The sequence below is a fragment of the Melospiza georgiana genome, chromosome 1 (genome assembly GCF_028018845.1).
Source record: "Melospiza georgiana isolate bMelGeo1 chromosome 1, bMelGeo1.pri, whole genome shotgun sequence".
NCBI lineage: Eukaryota > Metazoa > Chordata > Aves > Passeriformes > Passerellidae > Melospiza > Melospiza georgiana.
In genome coordinates this window covers 152,621,400-152,645,714 of record NC_080430.1, presented here as the reverse complement: position 1 = coordinate 152,645,714, position 24,315 = coordinate 152,621,400, and the positions used below count along the sequence as shown (strand labels likewise).

Below are 24,315 nucleotides of genomic sequence, written 5' to 3'. Positions count from 1 at the left end.
ATGAATTTCACCATGTTCTTGCAAAATATCCTCTCCTGCCCTTTGCTGCTACTGGAAAGGCCTTTCCTGGTACACCCCAAGCCTGACATTTTATTTTTCCATGGCTGGGGATTGCCCTGGATGCATCCAAGCCTCTCTCCCTTGTCACTCCCATCTGCTGGGCCTCCGTGCATTTGGTTCTGTGAAATTCTGATCTGTTCCTCTCCCTGCTCTCACCAGGAATCTGCTTCTCCTTGGATGATGTCTCAATCTTTTTCTGTATTGAGAGTGTCCTTCAAAGTTTTGCCTCCAAATATTTTATTGGCAAACAACCATTTTTTTTAATCCAAGGCTTCAAATAAAAAATAAAAATATCAAATAAGTCTTCAGCTTAACAGAGGAACATTTATATTGATTTGTGTCTTACTCCTATCTTAGCTTTTTATGCCAACAGCACTTTTTCTTTATCTACTACTCACATGAATTCCCATTTTTTCCACTAACACCGCAATGAGATGTTTTGCTGAAAAGAGACAAAATATTCAGATATCAGGTCTAATCTCTCTTCAGATATCAGGGAAACCAGCTCCTTTATTTAATGAAGATAATTAGATACTAAGGACAAGAACTCTTTAGCTATCTGTGATCCATTTCCCATTTCCTTTTGATTTTACTAATTCTTACAATGGGTCCAAAGCCTTGTCTGACACTCAACAGGGATAAGCTTCGCACCAAAGTGATTTGCAGTGAGACCATCAACGAGGCAAATATTTTAAATCACTTTATTTTGATAACTAACAACAGATGCCAGCCCTGAAATCCAACCTTTCCCCATCACAGGAATCCCTGTCCATGGCAGGGGGAGTTAGATGATCTTTGAGGTCTCTTCCAGCCCAGGCCATTTTTGATTCTATAATTCTCTAATCTTAGGTCAGAAAGGAGTTTAATCCATGGGCAGCAACTGAGACCCAAAAATTCCTTCCTTACCTTCATCCTTTTCCAGAAAAATTCAGCAAAAGTGGCTGAGAGGATTTTGCACCTCAAGGGTAGCAGGGCTTGGCCTGAAGGGGTTTCTGCGGAGGAAGCAGATGGTCAGCATTTAGTCCTTCCCTCCAAGCCTGAATTTTCTGTGTTCAGGTCAAGCTCCTCTGCCTTTCCTCTGTGCTCCTGTATTTCCAGCAGGTTGCCAACACTTTTAAGAGGACGTGGACTCTTATTCCCCATGGAAATGCAAAACACCCACGAGGGATGGAAGCCTGTGCTTGCTGAGGCCTCAAAGCTCAAGATACAATATGAATAATGGGTACACGCATGAGATAATGTGAAAAAGCTCCCAATTATTTCAGACAATTGATCAAAGCCAAGAAACTCCTGGTATCCATTAAGGAACTCTTTGATTGTCCATCCCCTGAAAGCCCTCAACCCACACAGGGCAGGAGAGGACAACTTCTCTTTTCATTTGCTCATTTCTCCTGAACAGAAACTCCCCTGCACTTCCCCCACTTCCTGCAGAATTTGCCTCCTTCTTTCTCTCCTGCTTTCAAATCATTCCCAATATTTGCATAATTTTCTTTGGTCGTTGCCACACCTGTGCAGAGGCCACTTGTCAAAGTGCTGCTGCGAGGTGTTGTATTTTAATTTTGAATTTCTGTGCCTTTGAAGCTCACATTTTCCATTAGAGAGGAGAAAAAAATAGCAGCCTCCATCCTGCTGTGTACTGCATAAATCATCACTGAGTCCTGGAATGGTTTGTGTTGGAAGGGACCTCAAAAATCATCTCCTTCCAACCCTCTTCCATGGGCAGGGACACCTTCCAGTATCCCAGGTTGCTCCAAGCCCCATCCAACCTGGCCTTGGACACTTCCAGGGATGGGGCATCTACAAATTCCCTGTATAACCTGTGCCAGGGCCTCACTGTCCTCACAGGGAAGAATTTCTTCCCAATATCCCATCTAGATTTGCCCTTCTTCAGCTTAAAACCATTCCCCCATGTCCTGTCACTTCAGGCCCTTTTCCAGATTCCCTCTCCAGCTCTCTTGGAGCCCCTTTAGGCACTGGAAGGTCTCCCTGACCATCAGGACCATCTGTCCTCTCTTCTCCAAAATCCAACATCTGTCCTTTCTCTCCCAATTTAGAAGTCCAAAGGACTCTCTCACCCTCCTCAGGAGCCAGGAGATGTGGCTTTTCAAAGAAACAAACATCTGTGAAGCATCTGGATGGTGGGGACTTCATTCAGGAGTGTGCTCTTGGGACTTTATCTGCTCAGCTGCCACAGCTCCTCTGGCTGTTGTCGTGGCTGATGGCCTCTTCAGAAGCCACGTTATTCCTTCCTAATCTGCCAAATCTCTTTTTAGTTTGTGCTTTCTGGGACACAGGAGATGAGCAAGGCCCACATCACTGCCCTGGGGATTTTTTTTGGAAAATGATTGAAAATAGATCTCAGTGAACAAGCACCTGGAGATGTTTTCCAAAGAGATCTCTTGGTGACTCTGACTTCTTCCTGCTATGAGTGGTTTGGGGAAAATATGAAGGAAAAAAAAAAAAAAAAACAACACCAGTCTTCTTTCTTTATTTCTCTGTTTAGATCTTGTCCCCACAGGAGCTCAATAAGAGATATTCACCTCAGGCCCTGATTCATCTGGGACACAGACAGGAGCACAGTGAACCCAAGCACTCTTTGAGTCACAAAAAAAGAGAGACTGGAGAGAATAACGTCCTGTGCTGGTCCTAAATCTCCCTAGAATGTTTTCTTGCTCCACATGGGCCTTTTCCTATGTGATGTTGTAAAAGCAAGGTTCACTGTTATTTAATATATGGAAGGAATGCACAAAGGAAAATTGAGTTGGAATCAAACTAGAAGGATTTACAGAGAGATGTGAGACACAAAAGGGTAAAGGAGACCCTCCAATTGTGTCACAAATTTCAGAGTGCCTTCCCTTGCTGTTCAAGGTGCAGTTAGGTCCAATCTTAGTCTCAGATTTGGGCAATGATTTATGTCTGGTGGAATTATCCACACGAAGTTTATAATAATTAATACTGAGTACACAGGTTGGCATTATTGCAAATAATGCATTATTATTAATTCAGCTTGATATCAGTAACTCACTAAGGATCTGCCACAAGTAAAGATTTCTCCACCTTGGCCAAGGAAGGATCTCTCAGCTAAGGAATCTCAAATGTTGAGGGTGTCCCTGCTCCAGGGGAGAGTGTCTTGGCACACAGTCCAGCTGGAATTCAGGGACAACTCAACTGGGACTCATCCAGAGATCCAATATTGGGAAAAGGTCTCTTCAGCTTGAGGGGCAACCTTGAGAGGTGTCCCAGCTCCAGGGAGGAGATCACTTCCATGGTGGTTCACAGAAGGCTCACCTAGGTTGTCCTATTTATGGACCAAAGTGGTCAACTCAGAGTCAAATTTTACCAAATGGAAATGAATGAAACTGCAAGAGGGGAAAGAGCTGGAGATTCCCCTGGCTCTGGTCCAGGGGGTTTTCCAGATGCCTTCTGTCCCATCTGGGTCACCAGAAACTGATGCCTTGTGAAGGCTGACCTAGAACAGCGATCAGAGAGAGCTGAAGAATAAAGTAGGGATTTTTTAGAAGGCCTTAATGAATACACCTTGGGCATCACAAGAGCTCAGCCAGGGCTACACCCAAGATGAACCCAAAATGGTCACAAAATGCACAACCAGTCACCAGGTCTCACACTTTTATAAGTTTTGGTCCACTTGCATATTGGAGTTAATTGTCCAATTACAGCTTTAGCTTATGAAGACTCATCCTTCTTGTTTTTCTCTCTTCAGTCCACATTGTTTGTGCTCTTGGGCCTAAGATTTGGATCAGTTGTCCTTGGTTGCCAGCTAGAGAAGGAATTGTTTTGTCTCCCTACTCTGTGAAGAGAGCTCACCATCCCCTAATATGAAGCTCAGAACTACACACTAAAGCAGCACAGAATCTGAAAAATATAAAAGCTAAAACCTGAGGCATCACTTGTACCCACAAGTTTCTCTGTTCCCTGATAAATGAGCCTTGGAAAAGGCACCTGTTACTCATGCTTTGATCAGTGTTCCGAGCCCATGTGCATCGATGCTCACTGTGTAACTCTGCTCCCCTGTGGTTTTCCTGGAGGAGTTCTTGACTCAGGCTTTGCCTCCTCTGGGTTTTGGGCCAAACTACTGCTGGTTTGGTTAAGGGGTCGAGTGCATCCTTCAGAGCAGCCCAGGCAACAGACTTTGCATTTTCCTCCATTTTCAGCCTCTTCACAATTTCCAAGCACAGCCATGTTTTCCCAGTTTAGCAACCAAGACATACAAATTCTTGCATGTGCAATGTACAATTTATCCACCTCCACAGCATTGCTGTGCTTCATCCATGTGGGATGATGGTGAATTTAGAGTTAGAGAATGGGTTGGGTTGGAAGGGGCCTTTGGGATCATCTCATTCCACCCCCATCCCATGGGACACTATCCACCATCCCAGGTTGCTCCATGCCCCATCCAACCTTTGAACACTGCCAGAGATGGGGCAGCCAAAGGGGGTGCCAGGGCCTCACCACCCTCACAGGGAAGAATTTCTTCCCAAAATCTCATTTTAATCTCACCTCTTTTAGTTTAAAACCAGTCCCTTTGTCCTTTCACCATCTACCCATGTAAAAAGTCCTTCTCCCTCGTTTTTATAACCATCCCTGAAGTACTGGGAGGCTGCAATGAGGTGTCTCTAAGAGTTCTCTTTGCCTCAAGACTAGAGCCTGGGATGGCTTCAAGGCAGGACCACAGGGACACAGGAAAGTTCATGAGGACATCAGGAATCCCTTTCCGAGCTAAACTATTCAGTCACCCTCTCTTGCAGCCCCACCAGTGCAAACCAAAACCACACTGACCTCCTGCACCCACCACCTCGGGCGGTGCTTTCATTTACAGCCCCACAGTGAGAAGTGCTCTCTCCTTCCAGTCTCCTTGACCAGCGGTCCAATGTTTGGGTTCTCCTGCTCTCCCAGCCCATCACTTCATGAAGTGCCATTTCTTTCCCTAGTGTGACACAATTATTGAATTCTTTAGGTTGGAAAAGATTTTTAAAATCACCAAGTCCAACCCAGCACTGCCAAGTCTATGAAGGATCATGGAATGGCAGATGTAGGGTGAGAAACAACTCCATAGGAAGGATGAAGGTCTGAGACTCACCATTGAGCGCTGCTGGTTGAAGAAATGTTGGATCACAGCTCAGGGAAGGGGGAATTGAGCCAAGAGCCTATAGGGGCCTGCAGTCATTCCAGATTTTTCAGGATATTCACATTATTTAGGCCAGAATAAGAAAAATCATTTCATCTGAGAACCTACTGGGCTGTGATGGCTTTGGATGAAGGCTCTGGAGAGCAGCAGTCTTGGAGCCCATTTTCCCAAGATTTAGGTTTCCTGTAGTCCTGCCTATAATCCTGAAGTCTAACAGGTGATGGAGCAGAGTCAGGGAGAAAAATACATAATTTTTTTTTTTTTCTGGAAGATTTCAGCCATTTGAGGATGAGCACCAAGGAAGTGAATGATTTTCTGCTCAGTTAATTTTTTTTCATATTTTGCAAGTGATATCCTCAAACCCCTGTGCACTGAGCCATGCTCCTGCTCAGAGTCTGTCTGGTCATGCAGGAGGTGCCAGGGAAATCCAGGTGAGGTTGAGTCTTCCAGTACCTGATGGGGACAACAAAAAATGGAGAGGTCCTTCCTACAAGGGTACTGAGGGATTGGACAAGGGGAATGGCTTTAAGCTGAAGCAGGGTAAATTTAGATTTTGATTAAATATTGGGAAGAAATTCTTCCCTGTGAGGGTGGTGAGGCCCTGGCACAGGTTTTCCAGAGAAGCTGTGGCTGCTCCATCCCCTGGAAATGTCCAAGACCAGGTTGGACAGAGCTTGGAGCATCCTGGAATAGTGGAAGGTGTCCCTGCCCATGGCAGGGAGTGGTACAAGATGATCTTTAAGGTCCCTTTCCAATCCAAACCATTCTGGAATTCTGTGATTGGCTTTGCAGGGATGTGGGCAGGGTGGCATCAGAATTACCACAGCCCTGCTGGAAACTTTAACCCCACACCCCTGTCCTGTACCAGAAATTCTGCCAGATCTGTGCTAAATCTCAGCCCTTCACATCCTACCATATGGGGAAGGAGGCATCAGGCTGTGGGTTTGAGAAACCTAAATAAAAACAAACTTCCCTGCAGAGAAAAGGGGATTCCTCATGTCCTGCAAATGTACTTTATAGAGGGGTGGAGAGGATACAAAGCTGAAATTTGGGTAAATTCAGCCCCGTGTCATGGCTCTGGAAAGAGCAGGGAGCCCAGGTGGCAGCTGTGGGGCCAGGAGAGGTTTCCCAGCCCCCAGGAGAGATGCAAAGCACACATGGGATGCAGGCAGGGGCACTTTTAAAAAGCAGACAGGGCTGGAGTTTCCACCTCTTTTATTAGAAATAAGACACATTCATTTTGTGCTCTGAAAACTGTACAGAGAGAGAAAAAGGAAAAAAAAAAAGTGTTGACGAACACGGAGAGGGAGGAGGGGAAGGCATGGAAGGAGGGCAGGACATGGGAAAACAGGATTAACCAGAGGAGCTGAGCAGAGAAAAGTCGAATATCAACAGTTCTTAAACAAACATTTATCTCTGTAATTACATAACACCGTAAATGTCCTGCAAAGGCGGCTGCAGTGAATGGGTGAGCAGGGAAGGTTGGAGTGGAGAGGGCAGGCTTGGGTGGGCAGAAGGGAAGGGAAGGAGAAAAAAAAGAGAAAAGAATTAAAACACAGTAGAAAGATACCTGTATGCTAAAATTCATCATGTGTAATTATAATAATTACAATATCATACAACCCAGCATCTGAGGGAGGCCTTTGTGCTTTCCTGTTTCATGAATAAGCTAATATTGAACAATAATATCACAGTTTTATGAGTAACCACTTTCCGTATTTTTTTAACTATTTGGATTTATTTAAGCTTTCTGTTCCATCCTTCATATCCTATGGTTAATGGCAATGTAAATGCCACTGTCCTTGGAGATCACCCAGGTGCCCAAAGGGAATTCAAAGCAGAGATTTGCCACATCAAGCATCTCCCCATGGGGGAAGCACAGCTGAGGGCAGTGATTGCTTTGTGTCTTGTACCCATTGGTTATTTTTTCCTAAAAATGTGAGGTTTGGTATTTTTTAATGAAAAGGAGACCCAAGCACAGTAATAATTCAGACCCTGTTCAAGGTTTGCTGCTGTCTGGCACAATCTGGCCCCTCACAACCAGAGTTTGTCTCCATCCACCTCCAAAACTGGGAGAGTTGGTCCAAACATCAGACAGACAGTGCTGAGAATGACAAAAATAACAATAAAAAAATAAAGTCTGTGTGTAATGCCACTGGGATATTTTTTAATGATAAAAATGTTGCACAATATTTTTTGGGGTGGAATGCAGACGCCTCATTTTTTTTTTTTTTGTAAATAACCTTGAGAAATGTTAAATGAAAAAAAATTAAATAGTTATTATTTTTCATAGTGAATGAAAAGACTGCATTTTATGAGGGGGAATGTCCTGCTCTCCTGATCAGCTCCAGCTCTTCCTTCCTGCAGGACCACAAACCTTCTGCTGGCTCTGGGCAGCGGGGAGGGTGGAGAAGAGCCAGTGAGGGGAAAATAACCAAAACCCAAACCGAGTAAAGCAAAACAAAACATTGCAAGCCAGCAGTGAAGGGGCTGTGTATTCCCACCATCCCAAAATTTCCACAGAGCAACTTGCCTTCCACCTTCAGCAGGTGGCATCCTCACCCCATGCCTGAGCAGTCCTACGGCACAGAAAGGCATTCGAAATGACGAGAGCCAAAGAAAGGAAAGGTCTCGGGTTTCAAGTTCTCTTTTTATTGAAGAAAAGAAAAGAAGAAGGAAAAAAATAGATTATTTTGTTTGTTTTTTTTGTCTGTTTGTTTCCAAGTGGACGTTATTCGTGTTGTCAGTTTGTCTCAATGTCCTAAGGCAACGTCTCTGTTTACCAATATCTCCAGGTACAGCGGCAGATCTGTCTTTCCTTTTTTCTCTCTCTGCCTTCCAGGGAGGGGCAGCTTGGGATAAATTTGAGTCCGAAAGCAAGGACAAATAACAGAACAAAAAAAAAAAAAGAAAAAAAAAAAAAAAGGATGAGGCCAAGAGGACCTTTGCAAGGCCCGTGCTGAGTTTATCTATTTAACAGTCAATGACATGACCTACATTCTTCTTGTTGGTCTTGTTGTCTACCACCTTCCACCCTCTCCCTGGAGATGGGGCGAGCAGGATTTGGAGATTTGGAGCTGGTCCTTTCCTCCGCCGGGGAGGGATGAGAGGAGGAATCTCCACCTCTCCTTTTTCCACCTTTCCAGCCGTGGGTGACGCCACCACGTTCCCCTCCGCGGGGACCCGCTGTGACCGTGCGCCAATGCCAGGTCGTGGCGTGGCACCCAGCAGTGGCAATGTCCTTGTGGCCACTTCTTGGCGTGTCCCATCTCCTTCCTTCTTGGATGAGCTGGCGAGGGAGAGGAGGGAGAGCCAGGGATGTCCCTCCAGGATGGGTCTGCCCCAGCCAGGCCACATCCCAGCGTGGCTCCCGCAGGTGTCCCCTCTTGATGTCCCCAAACAACCCTGATCTTCTGGTGGCTGCTGGGCATCCTTCCACACCTCCCTGTGGCAGAGCAGGAGGGCTCCTGGTGTGCTGCAGTGACCCGAGAACATCTTAGCAGAGTTTGTCCCCTGCAGCCCCTCCCCACCCTCCTTCTCCTCCTCTTCCTCCTCGCTCTCTTCCAGGCTCACTCCTCCAGTCCTGCCTGGGAAAGCTCGTGTTGTCCTGAACCTACAGCTACTATACTCTATAAAGTAATATTCCCCCCTCTCTGCTGAGAACAATACAAAAGTTACTCCATCTTACCAAAGGTTTCAAAAGAAACCAAACACTTCTCTCCCTCGGTTCCGATTTAATTTAATCATTTCTTTAAAATGTGGTTTTGTTTTGTTTGTTTCGTTTTGTTTTCCGGAAAAAAAAAAAGTCCTTTTTCTTCCCTTGCTGCTCAGACCTCTGTCTGAAGGTCAATAATGTCTTGTCCCACCAAGGGGATGGTGGCCCCTGTTTTCTCCCACTCTACAGTTTTTAGTTCTAGGGGAGACTGTGCCACAGGTTCGATGTCCTTTTTAACCCATGCTGGCGGGGACTGGACTTTCCTGATGCCTTCCCAGGGTCTCTTGTTTGGTGTCTGCTGTTTTTCTTGCTGCAGGAGGAGGGAAATGTAAGAAAGGAGAAAGAGAAAGAAAGAAAAGTTAGTGCAAAATGCAAGAAATACCATGATTTTTACCTGCTCTTGTATCGACAAATCATTTTTGCCATGCAGCTTCTCATCCAAAATAAAGCCGAGTATCAATGAAAATGACACTTAGTGTACAAACTGTCGATTTTCAGAAAGAAAATGTTGTTTTTCTTTCCACTGCTACTTCCATCACTTAATGACTGGATATTTCAGCCTTCAGCTGAGGTTTTTGCTACTGAAAAAACAGTGTGGTTTTGAGAACATCAGATCTTTTTCTACTTAAACAGATGTAGTGACAAGACAATGGGTGATGGCTTTAAGATGAAGGAGGGAAGATTTAGATGGAACACTGGGAAGAAATTCTTCCCTGTGAGGGTGCTGAGGCCCTGGAATGGAATTCACAGAGAAGCCGTGGCTGATCCATCCCTGGAAGTGTCCAAGGCCAGGTTGGAAGCGGCTTGGATCAACCTGGGATAGTGGAAGGTATCCCTGCCCATGGCAGGGGGTGGAACTATAGGTGGAACTACAGGATTTAAGATCCTATAAGATCTATAAGATCTTGAAGAACTATTAAGATCTTAAAAAACTATAAAAAAAATCAAGAATTATAAGATCTTTAAGGTCTCTTCCAACCCAACCCAACCCATGTGTGAAATCCAGATTACAATGGATTCCTGAACACCCATTGCATTGGATGCACAGCTATTTGTAGACTCTTTAATTGCAGCAAAACCTGCTCACTGCTCCACCAGGGAACCAAATCTGTGCTCCTTGAGGAGCTGGAGCTCAGCTTGGAGGCTGAAAACATTTCCACCAACTCCACACCAAGCCCTGGAGGCGTTATTGACCCTCAGTATCCCCCCAGCACCCCACCATGGATATTGATCCAGAAAATCTTTCCATGTTTTTTCCTGACATGCACCAAGACAAGGCTCTGGGGAGGGCTGAGGGGATGGAAAATGGGTGTGCACCTCAGTGGGCAGAGAAATGAAAGGTTTTAACTGAGTTGTTCCACTCAACTTCTCCCCTCCAAACACCAGTGATGCTTTTCACACTTAATTATCTGCACAAAAACACTCCAGCACTGGGAAAGCAAAGGCTTCCCTGGAGGTGACAGAGCCCTTTTGAGCCACCTGCCAAAGGAGAAGTGGGAAGGGTGGGAGGAAAGCAGCTCATGGAGGATGACAAGGAGGGAAAACCCTGCAGAGAAGGTGAGGAGCCAGATGTGCCACCAGGACGTGTCACAGCTCGAGGCTGTCACCAAAATGCATTGACTGAGGGGAGATGAAGCCACAAAAAGCTGTGGGGTCACTCCAGGATGCTGCTGAGAGCTCCATAGGAAACTTCCATCCCCATCTGCTGCAGGCTCATCCAGCAGCCTCAGCTCCTCAGTTTGTCCTTCCCTGAGATGTTTTTGCCAGGCTGTTGTTTGTCCCAGCTCCACACTGCAGTGCTGACAGTAAAGCTGCTGTGGAATTATCCCTGCAGGGGCAGCTTTCCTTGGATCACCCAAGCCAGGAAATTCTGCTTGTCCAAACTTTAATGTAAAAATGAGATGTGCTTGAAGTTGGTCCTGCACCTCACTACTCCCAGGAGGAAGGCTCTGGGTGAGAGTTTTTGGTGATCAGAAGATGGGGAATGCACAAACCAGGTAAACATCTCCACATGAAGTGAAAGCATTCTGAAATTGTTTTCATTCAAAGGGAGAAAAATAAGTAAAGTACTTTTTAAAGACAATTGCTATTTGGGTTTGTTGTTTTTTTTTTTTTTTTTTTTAATGAGGTTGTGTAAAAGTATTACTCAAAAGAATGTAAAACACTAAATTCTTAATTTCTTGAAATCTGCAGCTGAGGTTTTTATTAACTGTACAATAACTCTATATAACTCTAAAATACAGAGTTTTCCTTATGCTGCTGGTGTTATTCTTACTTTATTCCATGATATAACACAACAGTGATTAATACTAATGCCGCAGAAAAAGTGTTAAAATTCGTTATTTATTCCATTATATTTTTTGGAATTTATTTTAGAACCACTGCAGCTAAAATTGGAAACCTATTTAACTCTTGTGTGTGTCTTGATGAGACAAGCTGGAAGTTTCCTGAAGGGAAATTTCCACCTACAGTGTTTTTTGGAGACCATCAGTCTGCCTGAAAAAATACAGCAGAAAGAAACACAGAGAAAAAAGCACAAATGGAGCAAAAATTGGATTGAAATTAAGTTTCCCAAAAGGTGAAGAAAAACAACCTTGGTCAAGACATAATTTTTTCCAATGAAAACCATTTTTTTCTCCTACTACTGCTGTGATGCCCCAAGTTTTCAAAGCTGCTTGTGTCCACAGCTGTATTAGAGAGCAGCACAAGTGATCTTATGCATGAAGTTCATAAATAATTTGTTTTTTCCCCTTAAACAAGAGCTCTTTTTTGATGGCATTATTTATGGCCACCTTCAGCACCAGGTTCTGTCTGCAGCCAATGCCTGTTTTAGCAGTCTCTCTCCATCTGCCACACTCCCGACCTTCAGCCTCTCCTTCATGCTGGGAGGATGCTCCCAGATCTGATCGTGCACCCTGAACGTGATCAGCAAACCTCAGAGCCCTCCCTGCCATGGGCCAGTGAGCAAGACGAGCTGCAAACACAGGGAGGGAACAGAAATTGAAGGAAAAAAAAATCCTAAAAACCTGACAAAATACAAAAATGATGAGCTCACACCTACAGCAGCGGCCTCTGATCAGCCCTGTCACTGGGGAACACCACGTAAAGGTGACAATAATCATTCAAACCCCAGATATTAAATGTTGTGAGATGCTGAGAAGAGAAAAAAAAATAAGAAACAGGAAATATTATTCTGGCAGTGAACAACTCCATTCTGCACCTGCATCTTGAATATTCTGGGCACTCTGTGGGCTTCCTGAGAGAAGGATAAAGAGAAAATTATAAATGTGGCCAGTTTCCAGCCATGGATAAAGTTATAGAGATTATGGCTGGATGTAAAAGAGGTTTGTGAAGCATCTTGTGGATGTTAGGAATGGACCACTGATGGTGGGAATTGGGATCATCCCTTCCAATAAAGGAACTCCAGAGCACCAAGGAGTGAGCCCTGGGAGCTGGGCCTGCCCACAGTGCCCAACCAACCTCCAGGCCACCTTTCCACAGCTCTCTGTCCATCCTGAAAACTTCCAAACTCATGAAAAGCACATGGAAACACTCACAAAACCAGCATCCATTCGGTGCTCTCCAGTGAAGCAGCACCACTTTGCATCAAGGGGTCTCTGGGAACAAATTCCTGCAGTTTTGGGGATCTTTTTGAAGATGCACCACCACAGCCTGGCCCTTTTATTATTCCAAGCTCCTTTTCACTCTGCCATGGAGAGGAGGCAGAAACTGCCCTTGGGTCTGACCCCACATGGTGATTTCCATCCTCCTTATGAGTGTGACATCCACCCATGACTGTGGTGGGCATAGTGACTCCAGAGGTGTTTATTCACAGTTGGAAGATGAAAAAGAGCTCTGGAAAATGAAGAAATGAAGAAGGGAGACTTGCTTTTAGTTCTGCATTTCTCAGGGAAGGATCAGGCTTCTCTGGTGGGTCTGTGAGGGAGGTGCTGGCTGCAGGAGGACTCAGTGCCCACTGGGATTTCTGAGCAAGTTAATCAGCCTGGCAGAGCTCTGGGAAGGATGCTGGGAGACAAAAGAAAATCTCCTCTTGGCACAGGACACCCTGGGAATTGGTAGCAGCCTCCTGGGAACAGCTCCCCTTTTGTTTCCCTCCATATGGAAAAAAAGTTTTTAGGGGTCTTGGCCAGTTGAGCAGCACAGGGAAATAGGCACTGGGCTCATGCTCCAACCCTGGCATTTCCCTCCAGCTTCACTGCGGGGTCTTTGCAATCCTTGCAGACAGGAGGGGAAACTGAGCTGTGCACAGAAAAGAAAGAGAAATCCTGGAGAGAGGGATGTGTAATCTGGCTGGAAAAGGCACTGGAGCTGGCTCTGTGCCTCTGAGACAGCCAGGGCTGGCCCCAGACAGGGGCTGAGAGCACCCGGAGCCAGGGACAGAGGCATCACTCTGGCCTGACACAGCCCAGGAGCTCCTGGGAAGGAGGGAAATGTTTATCAGTCCCTGCCTGGTGCCAGGGTTGTGGAGGGAAAAAAAGAGGGGTGGGAAAGGAGGGAGTACCCACACTCAGAGCTGGAGTAAAACCAGCTCCAGACTGGAGGTGTTCATCATCCTGCTGGCACTGGGAGTCTCCTTCATTCAGCCCTGACTTTCATTTTAGCTGCAAATTTTTAAGGTGGAGGGAGGGTATTTGGGATAAAAGGTGTTTAGGGTGCAGTGCCAACAAAACCCCCAAATCTCTGACAAAAACAGGACAAGTGCATTGAGATAATCCACACATCCTTCTGCTGGAGCTGGTCCTGGCAGAGTCACCTGTGCTGGACTTGTGAAGGTGTGGAAAGGTGATGGTGGTTAGTCCTTACCCTGGGTCTTCAGGGAATCATCACAAAATCACAAAATGGTTTAGGTGGGAAGGGACCTTTAAAACCATCTCATTCCAGCCCCTGCCCTGGGCTGGGACACCTTCCACTATCCCAGGTTGCTCCAAGCTCTGTCCAACCTGGAATTGGACACTTCCAGGGATGGGGCAGCCACAGAAACCTGTGCCAGGGCCTCAGCACTCTGACAGGAAAGAATTCTTCCCAATATCCCATCTAACCCTGACCTTTGTCAATTTGAAGCCATTCCCTCTTGTCTTGTCACTCCATCCCTTTTCCTAAATCCCTCTTCACCTCTCTTGCAGCGTCTTCAGGCACTGGAAGGGAGCTCTGAGGTTTCCCTGGAGCCTTCTCTCCCCCTGGCTGCACAATCCCAATTTTCTCAGCCTTTCCTCACAGCAGAGCTGCTCCATCCCTCTGATCATCTTGGAGTTCCACATTCTCCCTGTGCTGGGATCCCAGAACTGGACAAAGGTTCCAGGTGGGGTCTGACCAGAGCAGGATTGAGGGGCAGAATCCCCTCCCTCACCCTCCACACTTTCCTGTGCTGCCTCCAGGAGTCCAGGCTGGCTTCATCCTGAGCTCCTGTATCCCAACTCTTTTCCTTAGGAGCAGCATCCCTTCAGTGCATAAATACAGTCCGAGTATTTATATCCCTGCAGTGCATAAATACAGCCCAAGAGTCTGCTCTGATCTCCCACAGCTTGGATCTCCCACTTCAGCCAAACCCCATGAACTGCTCAGGCTGCTCAAGCTGCACCTCCCTGTGTTTGTTTTGTGGGGTTTTTCTTTGATTTTTTTTTTTTTTGTTAATTTTTAATTTTTAACAGCCAGTTTTTATGGTTACCCTGAATAACCTGAGGAGCAGCTTAGAGCCTTCCACTGAGCCCTCAGTGATAACTCCCCTGGAACTCCCTCCCATGCTGTCTTCCTTGCCTCTGGTGTGCTAAAAGGGTATTTCACGACCCAAATGGTCTCTCCCCACGACACTGATGACTGCAGGACCAGGATGAAGTTATTCAGAGTGTAGAGCAGGGAATTTGAAGGATAAATGTGGCTCACGCTCGTCTAATCCATCTTCGGATCAATGTCGATGAAAAGTGATTAGAAAATGGGAAAGCTGTCTTGCTTCTTTAGAGAATGATAAATTTTCCTTTCCTTCTCTGAAGGAAGGCTACTGAACTACAAAGATTATGCTTTTTTTTTTTTTTCCCTTTTCATTTAGGAGAAAAGCAAAATAAAAGGAAGTGGCTGGCTTTGTTCAGAATTTCATTAAATTAAATAGGAAAAAAGAGAGTAAAAACAATTTGTGGCTTTAACTTGGAGATCAGTTAGGAAACCTGAAATACCCAACATTTGCTGGGCTATAAAAATTTGTCCTCTGCTTCTGTATTCCCTGAAGTTCATCCATCCTGAAGGGGTGGCTGTGAGACAAATTCTAGCGAGGCCTAACAGCTGAAGGTGAACAGGCTCTGGATCAAGGAAGTCTTTTATTGACTCCAGAAAAGCCTGAAGGCTGCACAGAACACCTGTGGTCCCAGCAGCATGAGGAACAGGCTGTTTTCCAGAGCATCCCTGCTGTTAATCCAGTTGGTCCAATCCGAACCTTTTTTGGGACAATGCTTATGGTCTGTGAAGAGCCCACCTGGAGGACTAAATTCCCTAAAATGCTGAAAACACTCAGAGCTGCCTCATGGGGGTAAGTGGGGATCAAGAGCACCCAAAGCAAAATTGTTCATAGAGTCTTTTATTTGGACTCTATAAAAAATCATTAATACTTCAGAGTATAAAAACACAGGAGTTTCAATGAGCTTGTGGCACTGCCTGGTGTTGGAGCAGAGGATACAGGGAACAGATTTCTCTGGGACAAATTTTGTCCCCTAATTGTTGGGACAAAAGGTGCTGGATGATCTGCAGGAGGAGGTGAACTTCTGATTGATGGTGTATTTTGATACCTGGGGCCTGGCAGATGGTTTATGGCTGACTGAATTAAGATTTGACGTCATTTTCATAACAGAATTTATTGCAGTAATTATCAGACTTTATGCAGAGCTCCTCCCTATAAAAGCTTCACTAATTGGTCTGTTAAAATTTGCCTTTAAGCAGTGCAGGGAGGATGAAAGATGTGACACAAAGACACCCATCCCAAAAGTGGAGCTTCCCTTGCAGAGGGACACACAGCCAGCAGATTCCCAATGTTCTAATTCCTGTAGCAGAGCACACCAGGGAGACACAGCCCTGCCTGGGGATGAGCTGCAATATCCATCAATATTGAAAAAATCATAGAATTATAGAATCAGGGAATGAATTGGGTTGGAAGGGACATTAAGGTCATTTTATCCCACCCCCTGTCATGGGCAGGGACACCTCTCAGCATCCCAGGGTGCTCCAAGCCCTGTCCAACCTGGTCTTTGACTATTCCAGGGATGGGGCAGCCACAGCTTCTCTGGGCAACCTGTGCCAGGGCCTCACCACCCTCACAGGGAAAGAATTCTTCCCAATATTTAATCTAAACCCTCCCTCTGTTATCTTCAAACCCTTTGCCCTTTTGCTGTGACTCCATGGTCCTCTTTTCCCAACACTCCATTAGGTTGACAAAGCCAGTGCTGCTGGAATGGGCAAATCTCCAGATGCTCAAAAAGGAAAGCTCAGAAAAATCTCATTGTGAGAAAAGAAAGTGAGGAATCAAGACATAAGCACTGTCCAGAAGAAAATAAGGAAAAGTTAGGCAGAAAAACTTTGTATCTTTTTAAAATAGGATTTGGAGCTGGTGCTTTTCAGGATCAACAGAGATTTGGGATTTGAGAGCTGTGCTTTTTCCCAGAGAAGCTGTGGCTGCCTGATCCCTGGAAGTGTCCAAGGCCAGGTTGGATGGGGTTTGGAACACCCTGTGATAGTGGAAGGTGTTCCTGCCCATGGGATGAGATGATCTTTAACGTTCTTTCCAATCCAAACCGCTCTATGATTCTATGAATTACAAACTGAGTCCAGATTCTGCATGTGAGCTGCAGGACAGGAGCCAAAGCCATTCCAGCTGCAGGGAGGTGAATGTGGCAGGGAGCTCTTCAACATGGAGGAGAAAATCCAAGGAATCTGCAGAGCTCTGTCCAGCGCTGACCTCGGCACAAGCAAAGAGCTGCTGTTTAAAATGAATGCCAAGCCAGATGCTGGCAGGAAAAGAGGAATATGGATGTGATTCCATCTTCTCTAATGGAGCTGGATCAAAAGGATTCCTGCTGAGGGGGAAGCAGGAGCACCACTTCCAGTGCTATCAAAGCACAGGAGAAGCAAAACCTTGGCTTTTTTAAAAGCCTACAAAACCACAGACCCCTCTCAATGGCCAGCCCAAACTCAGGAATTTCTTTAGCAATTAACTACCAGGGAGCAGCAGCGTTGGAGATGTTAAACCCTGAGAACACAGATCTGTACAGGAAAAATATTTCCTGTGTAGTACAAAGCAGCTTGAAAATAACCACTACCCTGCTTTAATGTGAAGAACTCTCAGCTACAAGAATTCAAAGCTGGGTAACTCTGTGTATTTAGGAGGAAAAAGGGGAAGAAATTGCGTGGTGGAGCCTGCAGTCTGCCAGGCAAAGGTCAGGCTTTGAAAGGGAGAAACAAACTTGCAGCACGGTTTTCCAACAATGGGGTTTTTTCTTTTTTTTTTTTTGGTAGCAATTGGGGAGGTAAAGAAGGAGTCAAAGTGATGGGAGTGATTAGGAAGGAAGAACACTGCTGTCTGAGTCAGTCCCAAGCTAACATTCCAATATACATCCAAAACCTCCCTTATAGAAAGTGAGATTTATAATCCACGTGGAAGCCACTCACTGCTTATTGTAGCCTTAAAAATGAGGGTTTGGGGCATCCCAGATGCCAAAAGAGCTTTAAATTTCCATCAGGATGCCTGGTGGGGGTGGCTGGGTATTTTGATGCAAATCCTGCTGTGCTTGTCTCCAGGTCTTTGGTTCCTTTGATGCTTCCTGGTTGCAAATAAGCTGTCAGGGGGATAAATATTCCACACACACAGAGCTCATTCAGTTTTCGTCTCAGGGGCTGCACCAGCTTCCAGTTTGGTCTGGGATTAAATGGAAGGGCAACAGTGTGAAACTTCCACAGGTTTGGGAGGAGGGTGAGCACAGCAAACCAGCTGTTCCTGAGGTGCTATTTTTAGATTCTTCCGTCTCTTCAGGTGGTCAGAGAACATCTGTCCCAAATTCCAGCAAAACATGAGCAAAAAATTCCTGCCTACAACCCCAACATTTCCTTCTGAGTTAGGAAAAGAATCACCTCCACCTTCCTTGCTTCACCTGAAGTTGAAGACTGCAAGGGACAAAAAATTGACCACAGAATATCCAGAGTGGGAAGGGTCCTGCCAGGATCATGGTAAGGTCATACAGAGATCCATCAGTGCATTAAAAACCTGAGTTTTCAGCTTGGCTGTCATCAGATCTTGCTGGATGTCCTCCTACTCCAATCTTAATTCCCTAGTATGGAAAAATTAACTTTGGGAAATAATGTCTACACCCCTGAGCAGTCCATACAGCCACAAATCACAGAATCCCTGAATGGTTTGGGTGGGAAGGGATCTTAAATATTGCCTCATTCCACCCTCTGCAATGGGCAGGGACACCTTCCACTATCCCAGGTTACTCCAAGCCCTGCCCAACCTGACCTTGGACACTTCCAGAGATGAAACATCCAAAGCTCCTCTGGACAACCTGCCAGGGCCTCACAGGGATGAACTTTCCCCCAATATCCCATCTAAATGTCCCTCCTTCAGCTCTTAAATTGTCAGATTTTAAGGAAACACCAAGAGAAGAATGGGATGAAAGAACAGATTTTCTGTCTCTTTAGGAAAAAGGGTGGAAAATTCAACCATCACGTTTTATTAATCGTTGAGAATTTCTCCAGTTTTGAGGGTAAAATATGGTTTTTAGAACCCCTTTTAGAGGGGTTTTCAGCCATCACACAAAGGTTTCTACAAGCACATGTTCCTTTTTAGGAGGAGCACATGTGGTCACACTCAAAGCCATTTTGAGTGTGACCATGTTTTTATGCTGCAGGGAAGAGGTGGCCAAGGCTTGAGCAGCACCAGGATGTGTGGTCCTGTGTGCTTTGAACGCGGATCCTGCTGGAAAATGTGATTTTAATCAGGAATAGTTGAGGGTTCTTCCAGTGGGGGCATTTTAGAGTTGAGGTACAGACAAAAGATTCTCCATGTCACATGGAATAAATTTTATGCAATAAACTGGAAAAGAAAACATGGAAAAATTCATGTTCATTCCTCAAAGGAGGGAAATTCTTTATTATTGTACTCTGAGGCTCAACTTAGTTTACCATTAGGAATTTGCTTTGATTTCCAGCAAAATAACTGCAGTGAAACGATAACTGTGGCCAGTGCCACATCCCTGGGAATGCCTGGAATATGAGCAAGATTCAGACCTGACTGGCATTGCAGGAATTATCCTGCTTCCCATAATTCACTGACATACCAGCCCCACTCATTAGGAAGCTGATGGGAGTGGGAACATCCCAATCCCAGTGGGATGTGGATTAGGACTCCTCAACCACAGGTTGATGGAAAAGCAGAATTCATCCCCAAACCTGTCGCCATTTAAAATTCCCTACAACTCAAGTCTCTCTTCCCAAAAGGATTGGACAAGAGGAAATGTGCTCAAGTTGTGCCAGGGGACGTGTAGGCTGGATATTAGGAAAAATTTCTTCACTGAAAGGGTGGTCAAGAGAGCTGGGATATTGAATATTGGAACAGGTGCCCAGGGAAGTGGTGGAGTCACATCCTGGGAGGAATTTTTAGTTGTGGCACTTTGGGACACAGTTTAGTGGTTGGACTTGATGATTTAAAGGTCTTTTTCGACCTTTATGATTCTGAGTCCCTGATTATGTTTCCAGCTCTGCCAGTTACTTCTCCGGGACAGTGAGCAAAGGACATTTTTCTTTATCAAGTGTACATAATACTAACATTTATCCTAAGTTTCCATCTGTCAGGATACCTAAAAAGAGGAACACATGTGCTTGTATAAACCTTTGTGTCATGGCTGAAAACCCCTCAAAAAAGGGGTTCTGCCCTCAAAGCTGGAGAAATTCTCAACAATAAATAAAATGTGATGGTTGAATTTTCCACCCTTTTTCCTAAAGAGACTGAAAATCGGTTCCTTCATCCCATTCTTCTCTTGGTGTTTCCTTAAAATCTGACAATTTAGGAGTGCATGTGAAAGGAGCTTGTGTTTAGTGTGACATGGTAAGTGCGCTGGAGTACTGTGTGGATGGCAATTTACAATAAAATCCCTAAAAACCTGATCCCTAAAAATGGCCAGCACCATTCCTAGGAATCCACATGATGCCTGTCCTGTGCAGACATTTAATTCCAGCTTCATCTGCACTTTTCTCACCTTGGAGCTGAGGGAGGAGAGAGGAACAGCAAGAGCAGGACAGCATTGTATCCTGGAAAGGACTGAGGACAATGGGACGTGCTGCCAGGAGAGGTTGGGAAAATGCCAGGCCTTGGAGAGAGACTTGGGCGCTTGACTTCGTGGTTGTTTATTTAAAAGGGAAATCAGAGAGAACAGCAATGCAGGCAGATGGAGCAGACTCAGGAAATATCCCTTCTACTCTGGGATGAGGAAGGGTTCCGGGGTACTCCAGGATTCTGTCATGACCTTGCTCATGCAAAGCCACAAAGCTTTCTGCTGGTTAAGGAATGTTTGGATTCATGTCCATCTTAGGTTGAAAGATTTAGCTGGGGGTGTGGATTCTATTCCCATCTGTTAGAGGTGGAGCAGTTATCTTCTGTTAATTGGACAGTTTTCTTTATCTTTTCCACAACCAATCCTCCCTTCAGGAGATCTCTGCTGATAATGGGCCAGTGAGTGTCACTGCATGGCTGATAAAATTCCATCATCCTATTGGCTCAGCCCAGGGGGAGGAGCCAAACATTCCTACCTGGATATAATCTGAGGTTTGGAATATCCTTGACCCACTGCATTCCTAGAGGAGCAGCTTTCTTCTCCACTGGATTCCCAAAGGAAGACCAGGCCCATCTACACCACCCTGGACCTTCAGAGGAAAACTCCACCCTTCTCCAGGATCCCTGCTCCAGCAGAACCACAGCTGGCAGGAGGGCTGAGCCACCATGGAATGGGACTGTGCCACCACCTTGACCCACAGGGTGTCAGCTCCTGTTCTGACTCTGTCAGTGGTTTGTTTTCTTTTTTTGTACTATTGCATTTGTATTTTTAATTTTCCTAGTAAAGAACTGTTATTTCCTACTCCCATATCTTTGCCTGAGAGCCCCTTAATTTCAAAATTATAATGATTTGGAGGGAGGGGGTTTGCATTTTCCATTTCAAGGGAGGCTCCTGCCCTCTTGAAAAGACACATATCTTTTCAAACCAAGACAATCTCATGGAAGGGGTTGAGATAGGTCCAGGATGCTCTGCAGTGCAAATGAAAGCCAGACTCACACTGAGGTTTGTTTTATCACTGTCACCAGGAGAAGCACTCCATCGTTTTATAACCTAAACACACATGAAAGGGAAAACATCCTTTTGTTGTTCCTTTAATCCCTGTTATCTGCTCTTTGCCTTCTCAGGGCAAGCTGAAGATGGGGTCTGAGTTCTGATAGGGTTCTCAGCAACAAATGGTAGTAAAAAGGCTGAAAAAAACCCTTTTTATTTGACTTTTTATTGCTTTGGATATTTTTTAAACCAACACCCACTCCTGACTTGCCACTCCTGCTCTTCACAAGCTCCCCCTGTCCTGTTACATGCAAGAGAAAACTCCCAACTTGAAAAAGATTCAGTCAATATGCAAAAGCCACCTTCAGAACCTCCTTCAGCAGCTCAAAGCTCTTTCATGCTGACAGCGGCAACTTTAATTCTACATAGATGCATCTCTGAAATGCTAAAACCTTCCCAATCTATAAACCCCTCCTGCAAATAGACCACAGATTAGCTTTTACACCGCATTTAAGTATTTTTTGAGTTTACAGCTGCATCATACTAAAATAACTGAAAAAAAAAACAAACAAACAAACCAAGAGGTGACACTGAGTGAGACACATTGGGATTCTGGGCCATGCAGGATTCTTTGGTCTGAACCTGTAGACCCACTGCCTCTCCCTCTGTTACAATGGGCAGCCCATAATGACACCTTGCCACATGCAATATAAATAGGATTTGCTGAGGTAACATCTCTGGACTTCAGCACAGCAATGTGGGGTCAGAACACATGTAAGAATGTACCCCCTGTTGACAGAGTGACAGAATTATCCTTTGTCTCCTAAAAAAAAGGAAAAAAGCCCAGAGGTTTCTCTCCTCAATTAGGTGAAAAGACATCTCATAGGACCTTGGGGACTCCACCTCAAACTTAAGAATAGCCAATTGGACAGAAGCCAAAAAGTCTCACCAAAGCAATTTACTAGAAAAAGAAGAGAACAAATAAACGAATTACTTTTGTGAGGTGTTTTACTAAGAACAAGAACCTCCTGCCTTGGCTCAGTTTTTCTCTGTAAAGAGTTTTGTTATTTTGCCTTTTATTAAAACTTTTCTGTTTCCAACACTGCCACAGAAGCCATCCTGCTGATTTTATGCCATCTGAAGTGACTGAGCTACCTCGGGTGTGATATAAATCTCCAAGAGCTCATAAGACCTAGCTCGAAGAGACCCTTATATCAAACACAGACCAAAGGCTCTGTAGTGCTCTGCTTCCATCCAAAAATCCCCAAACTTCTTGTTCCATCACCCTCTGAGCTCTGCTCTTGCCTCCAAGGAAGTCTCATCAAAATAAACCCCACCAGTGCCACATCTGCCACATTGCAGGGGGGTGCTACGTCCTGGATCTGTTTTAGGATCATGGAATTCCTGAGGTTGGAAACGACCTCCAGGATCACCAATCCAACTGTTAACCCAGCACTGCCAAGGCCACAACTAAACCGTGTCCCCAGGTGCCACATCTACACGGTTTCTGAACACTTCCAGGGATGGTGATTCCACCACTTCTCTGGGGCAGCCTCCTCCAATGCTTGGCGACCCTTTCACTGCACAAATTTTTCCAAATATCCACCCTGAACTTCCCCTGGTGCAAGTGGAGCTGGTTCATCTTGTTCTATCACTTTTTACCTGGGAGAGAACACTGACTCCCACCTGGCTTCAACCTCCTGTCAGGGAGTTCTAAAGAGCAGAAGGTCCCCCCTGAACCTCCTTTTCTCCAGGCTGAGCTCCCCCAGCTCCCTCAAGTGCTCCTCACCAGACTCATAATCCAGACCCTTCTCCATCTTTGTTGCCCTCCTCTCCCCAGCCCCTCAATGTCTTTCTTGTCATGAGGGGCTTTGATTACAAATCACCAAGAATTGTTATAATTAGCTCACCTTGCCTCTTTTCTGACTGCAGGAAATTTAATTTCTTACTGTCAGCCTGGCTCTGCTGCTTGTTTTTCTCTTCAGCTGGAGCTGTAAGAATTCCTTGCAGCCCTTCAGTCCTTGTCCAGCTGTTTGGAAGGTGCCATCTGCCTGCTCTTCCTTATTTTATTAATTACAACATCAATTATTACAAAGGCTGCTGATAATTTTTTCCAGTCCCAGATCTCTGCCCCTATGAAAGGCTGAAAGGTCCTTCCCTGAGTCTGTCTCAGGGAAGGACTCCTTGAAAGGAGTCCCCTTTTCCCTAGAACTTTGCTCCTGGATATCACAGGACCACAGAATGCTTTGGGTCAGAAAAGACTATAAAAACAATCTCAATCCGACCCCCTGCCATGAGCAGGGACATCTTCCACCATCCCAGGCTGCTCCAAACCCTGTCCAAGCTGGCCTTGGATACTTCCAGGGATGGGACAGCCACAGGGCAACCTGTGCCAGGGCCTCAGTACCCCCAGAGGGAAGAATTTCTGCCTAATATTCCATCTAACCCTACTCTCTTTCAGGTTGAAGCCTTCGCCCCTTGTTGGCTGACACACTCTTGTCACTACATGACCTTGTCAAAGTCCCTCCCCAGCTCCTGTAGGGACTGAAAGGCCACAATAAGCTCATCTAGGAGTCTTCTCCAGGCTGAACAATCCCAATTTTCTCAGACTTTCCTCATAGGAAAGATGCTCCAGCTCTTGGAGAACCTTTATGACTTCTCTGGACCTGCTCATTTCCACATGCTCAGGTGATCAGCTGTCACAAATAACCTACATTTAAAAGTCTCCCCAAAATGTGCTCCCAACACCACACCTTAAATCCCACTGCTGTGGCCATCCTAAATATCCCATCACTGCCACCTTGGCCACTGCCTCAGCCCCACAAGGGAGGGGAAAATGCTTCCCCTCTTTCTGCCCTCTCCACTTTCCACCCTAATTTCCTCATGGTCATCCCAAAGTCCAGTTCCTACCCAAGAGTGGATGAATGGGGCACAAAGGGATGACCTGGAGGGGAATGACAAGGACAGACAAAGGGAAAACAACACCATGGACAGATATAGGGACAGACATCCTCCTCCTGGGCTGTGTGTGGTGCATGTATGTTTTTTGCAACATGCATGGTCAAAAACCAAATTCCTGT

At 45.5% G+C, this 24,315-nt stretch overlaps 1 protein-coding gene across 14 annotated transcripts in view; it reads right to left on the bottom strand.

Moving 5' to 3' along the window:
* Positions 1-6,417: 6,417 nt before the first annotated feature.
* The window catches only part of ADGRB1 (adhesion G protein-coupled receptor B1), a 298,311-nt gene continuing 280,413 nt past the window's right edge, over positions 6,418-24,315 (bottom strand). For all 14 annotated transcript variants that reach the window (XM_058020414.1, XM_058020390.1, XM_058020455.1 and 11 more), the window contains one exon: positions 6,418-9,231. In XM_058020414.1, the coding sequence (XP_057876397.1) occupies positions 9,034-9,231 (198 nt within the window). In that variant the 3' untranslated portion in view covers positions 6,418-9,033. The remainder of the gene's footprint in view (positions 9,232-24,315) is intronic.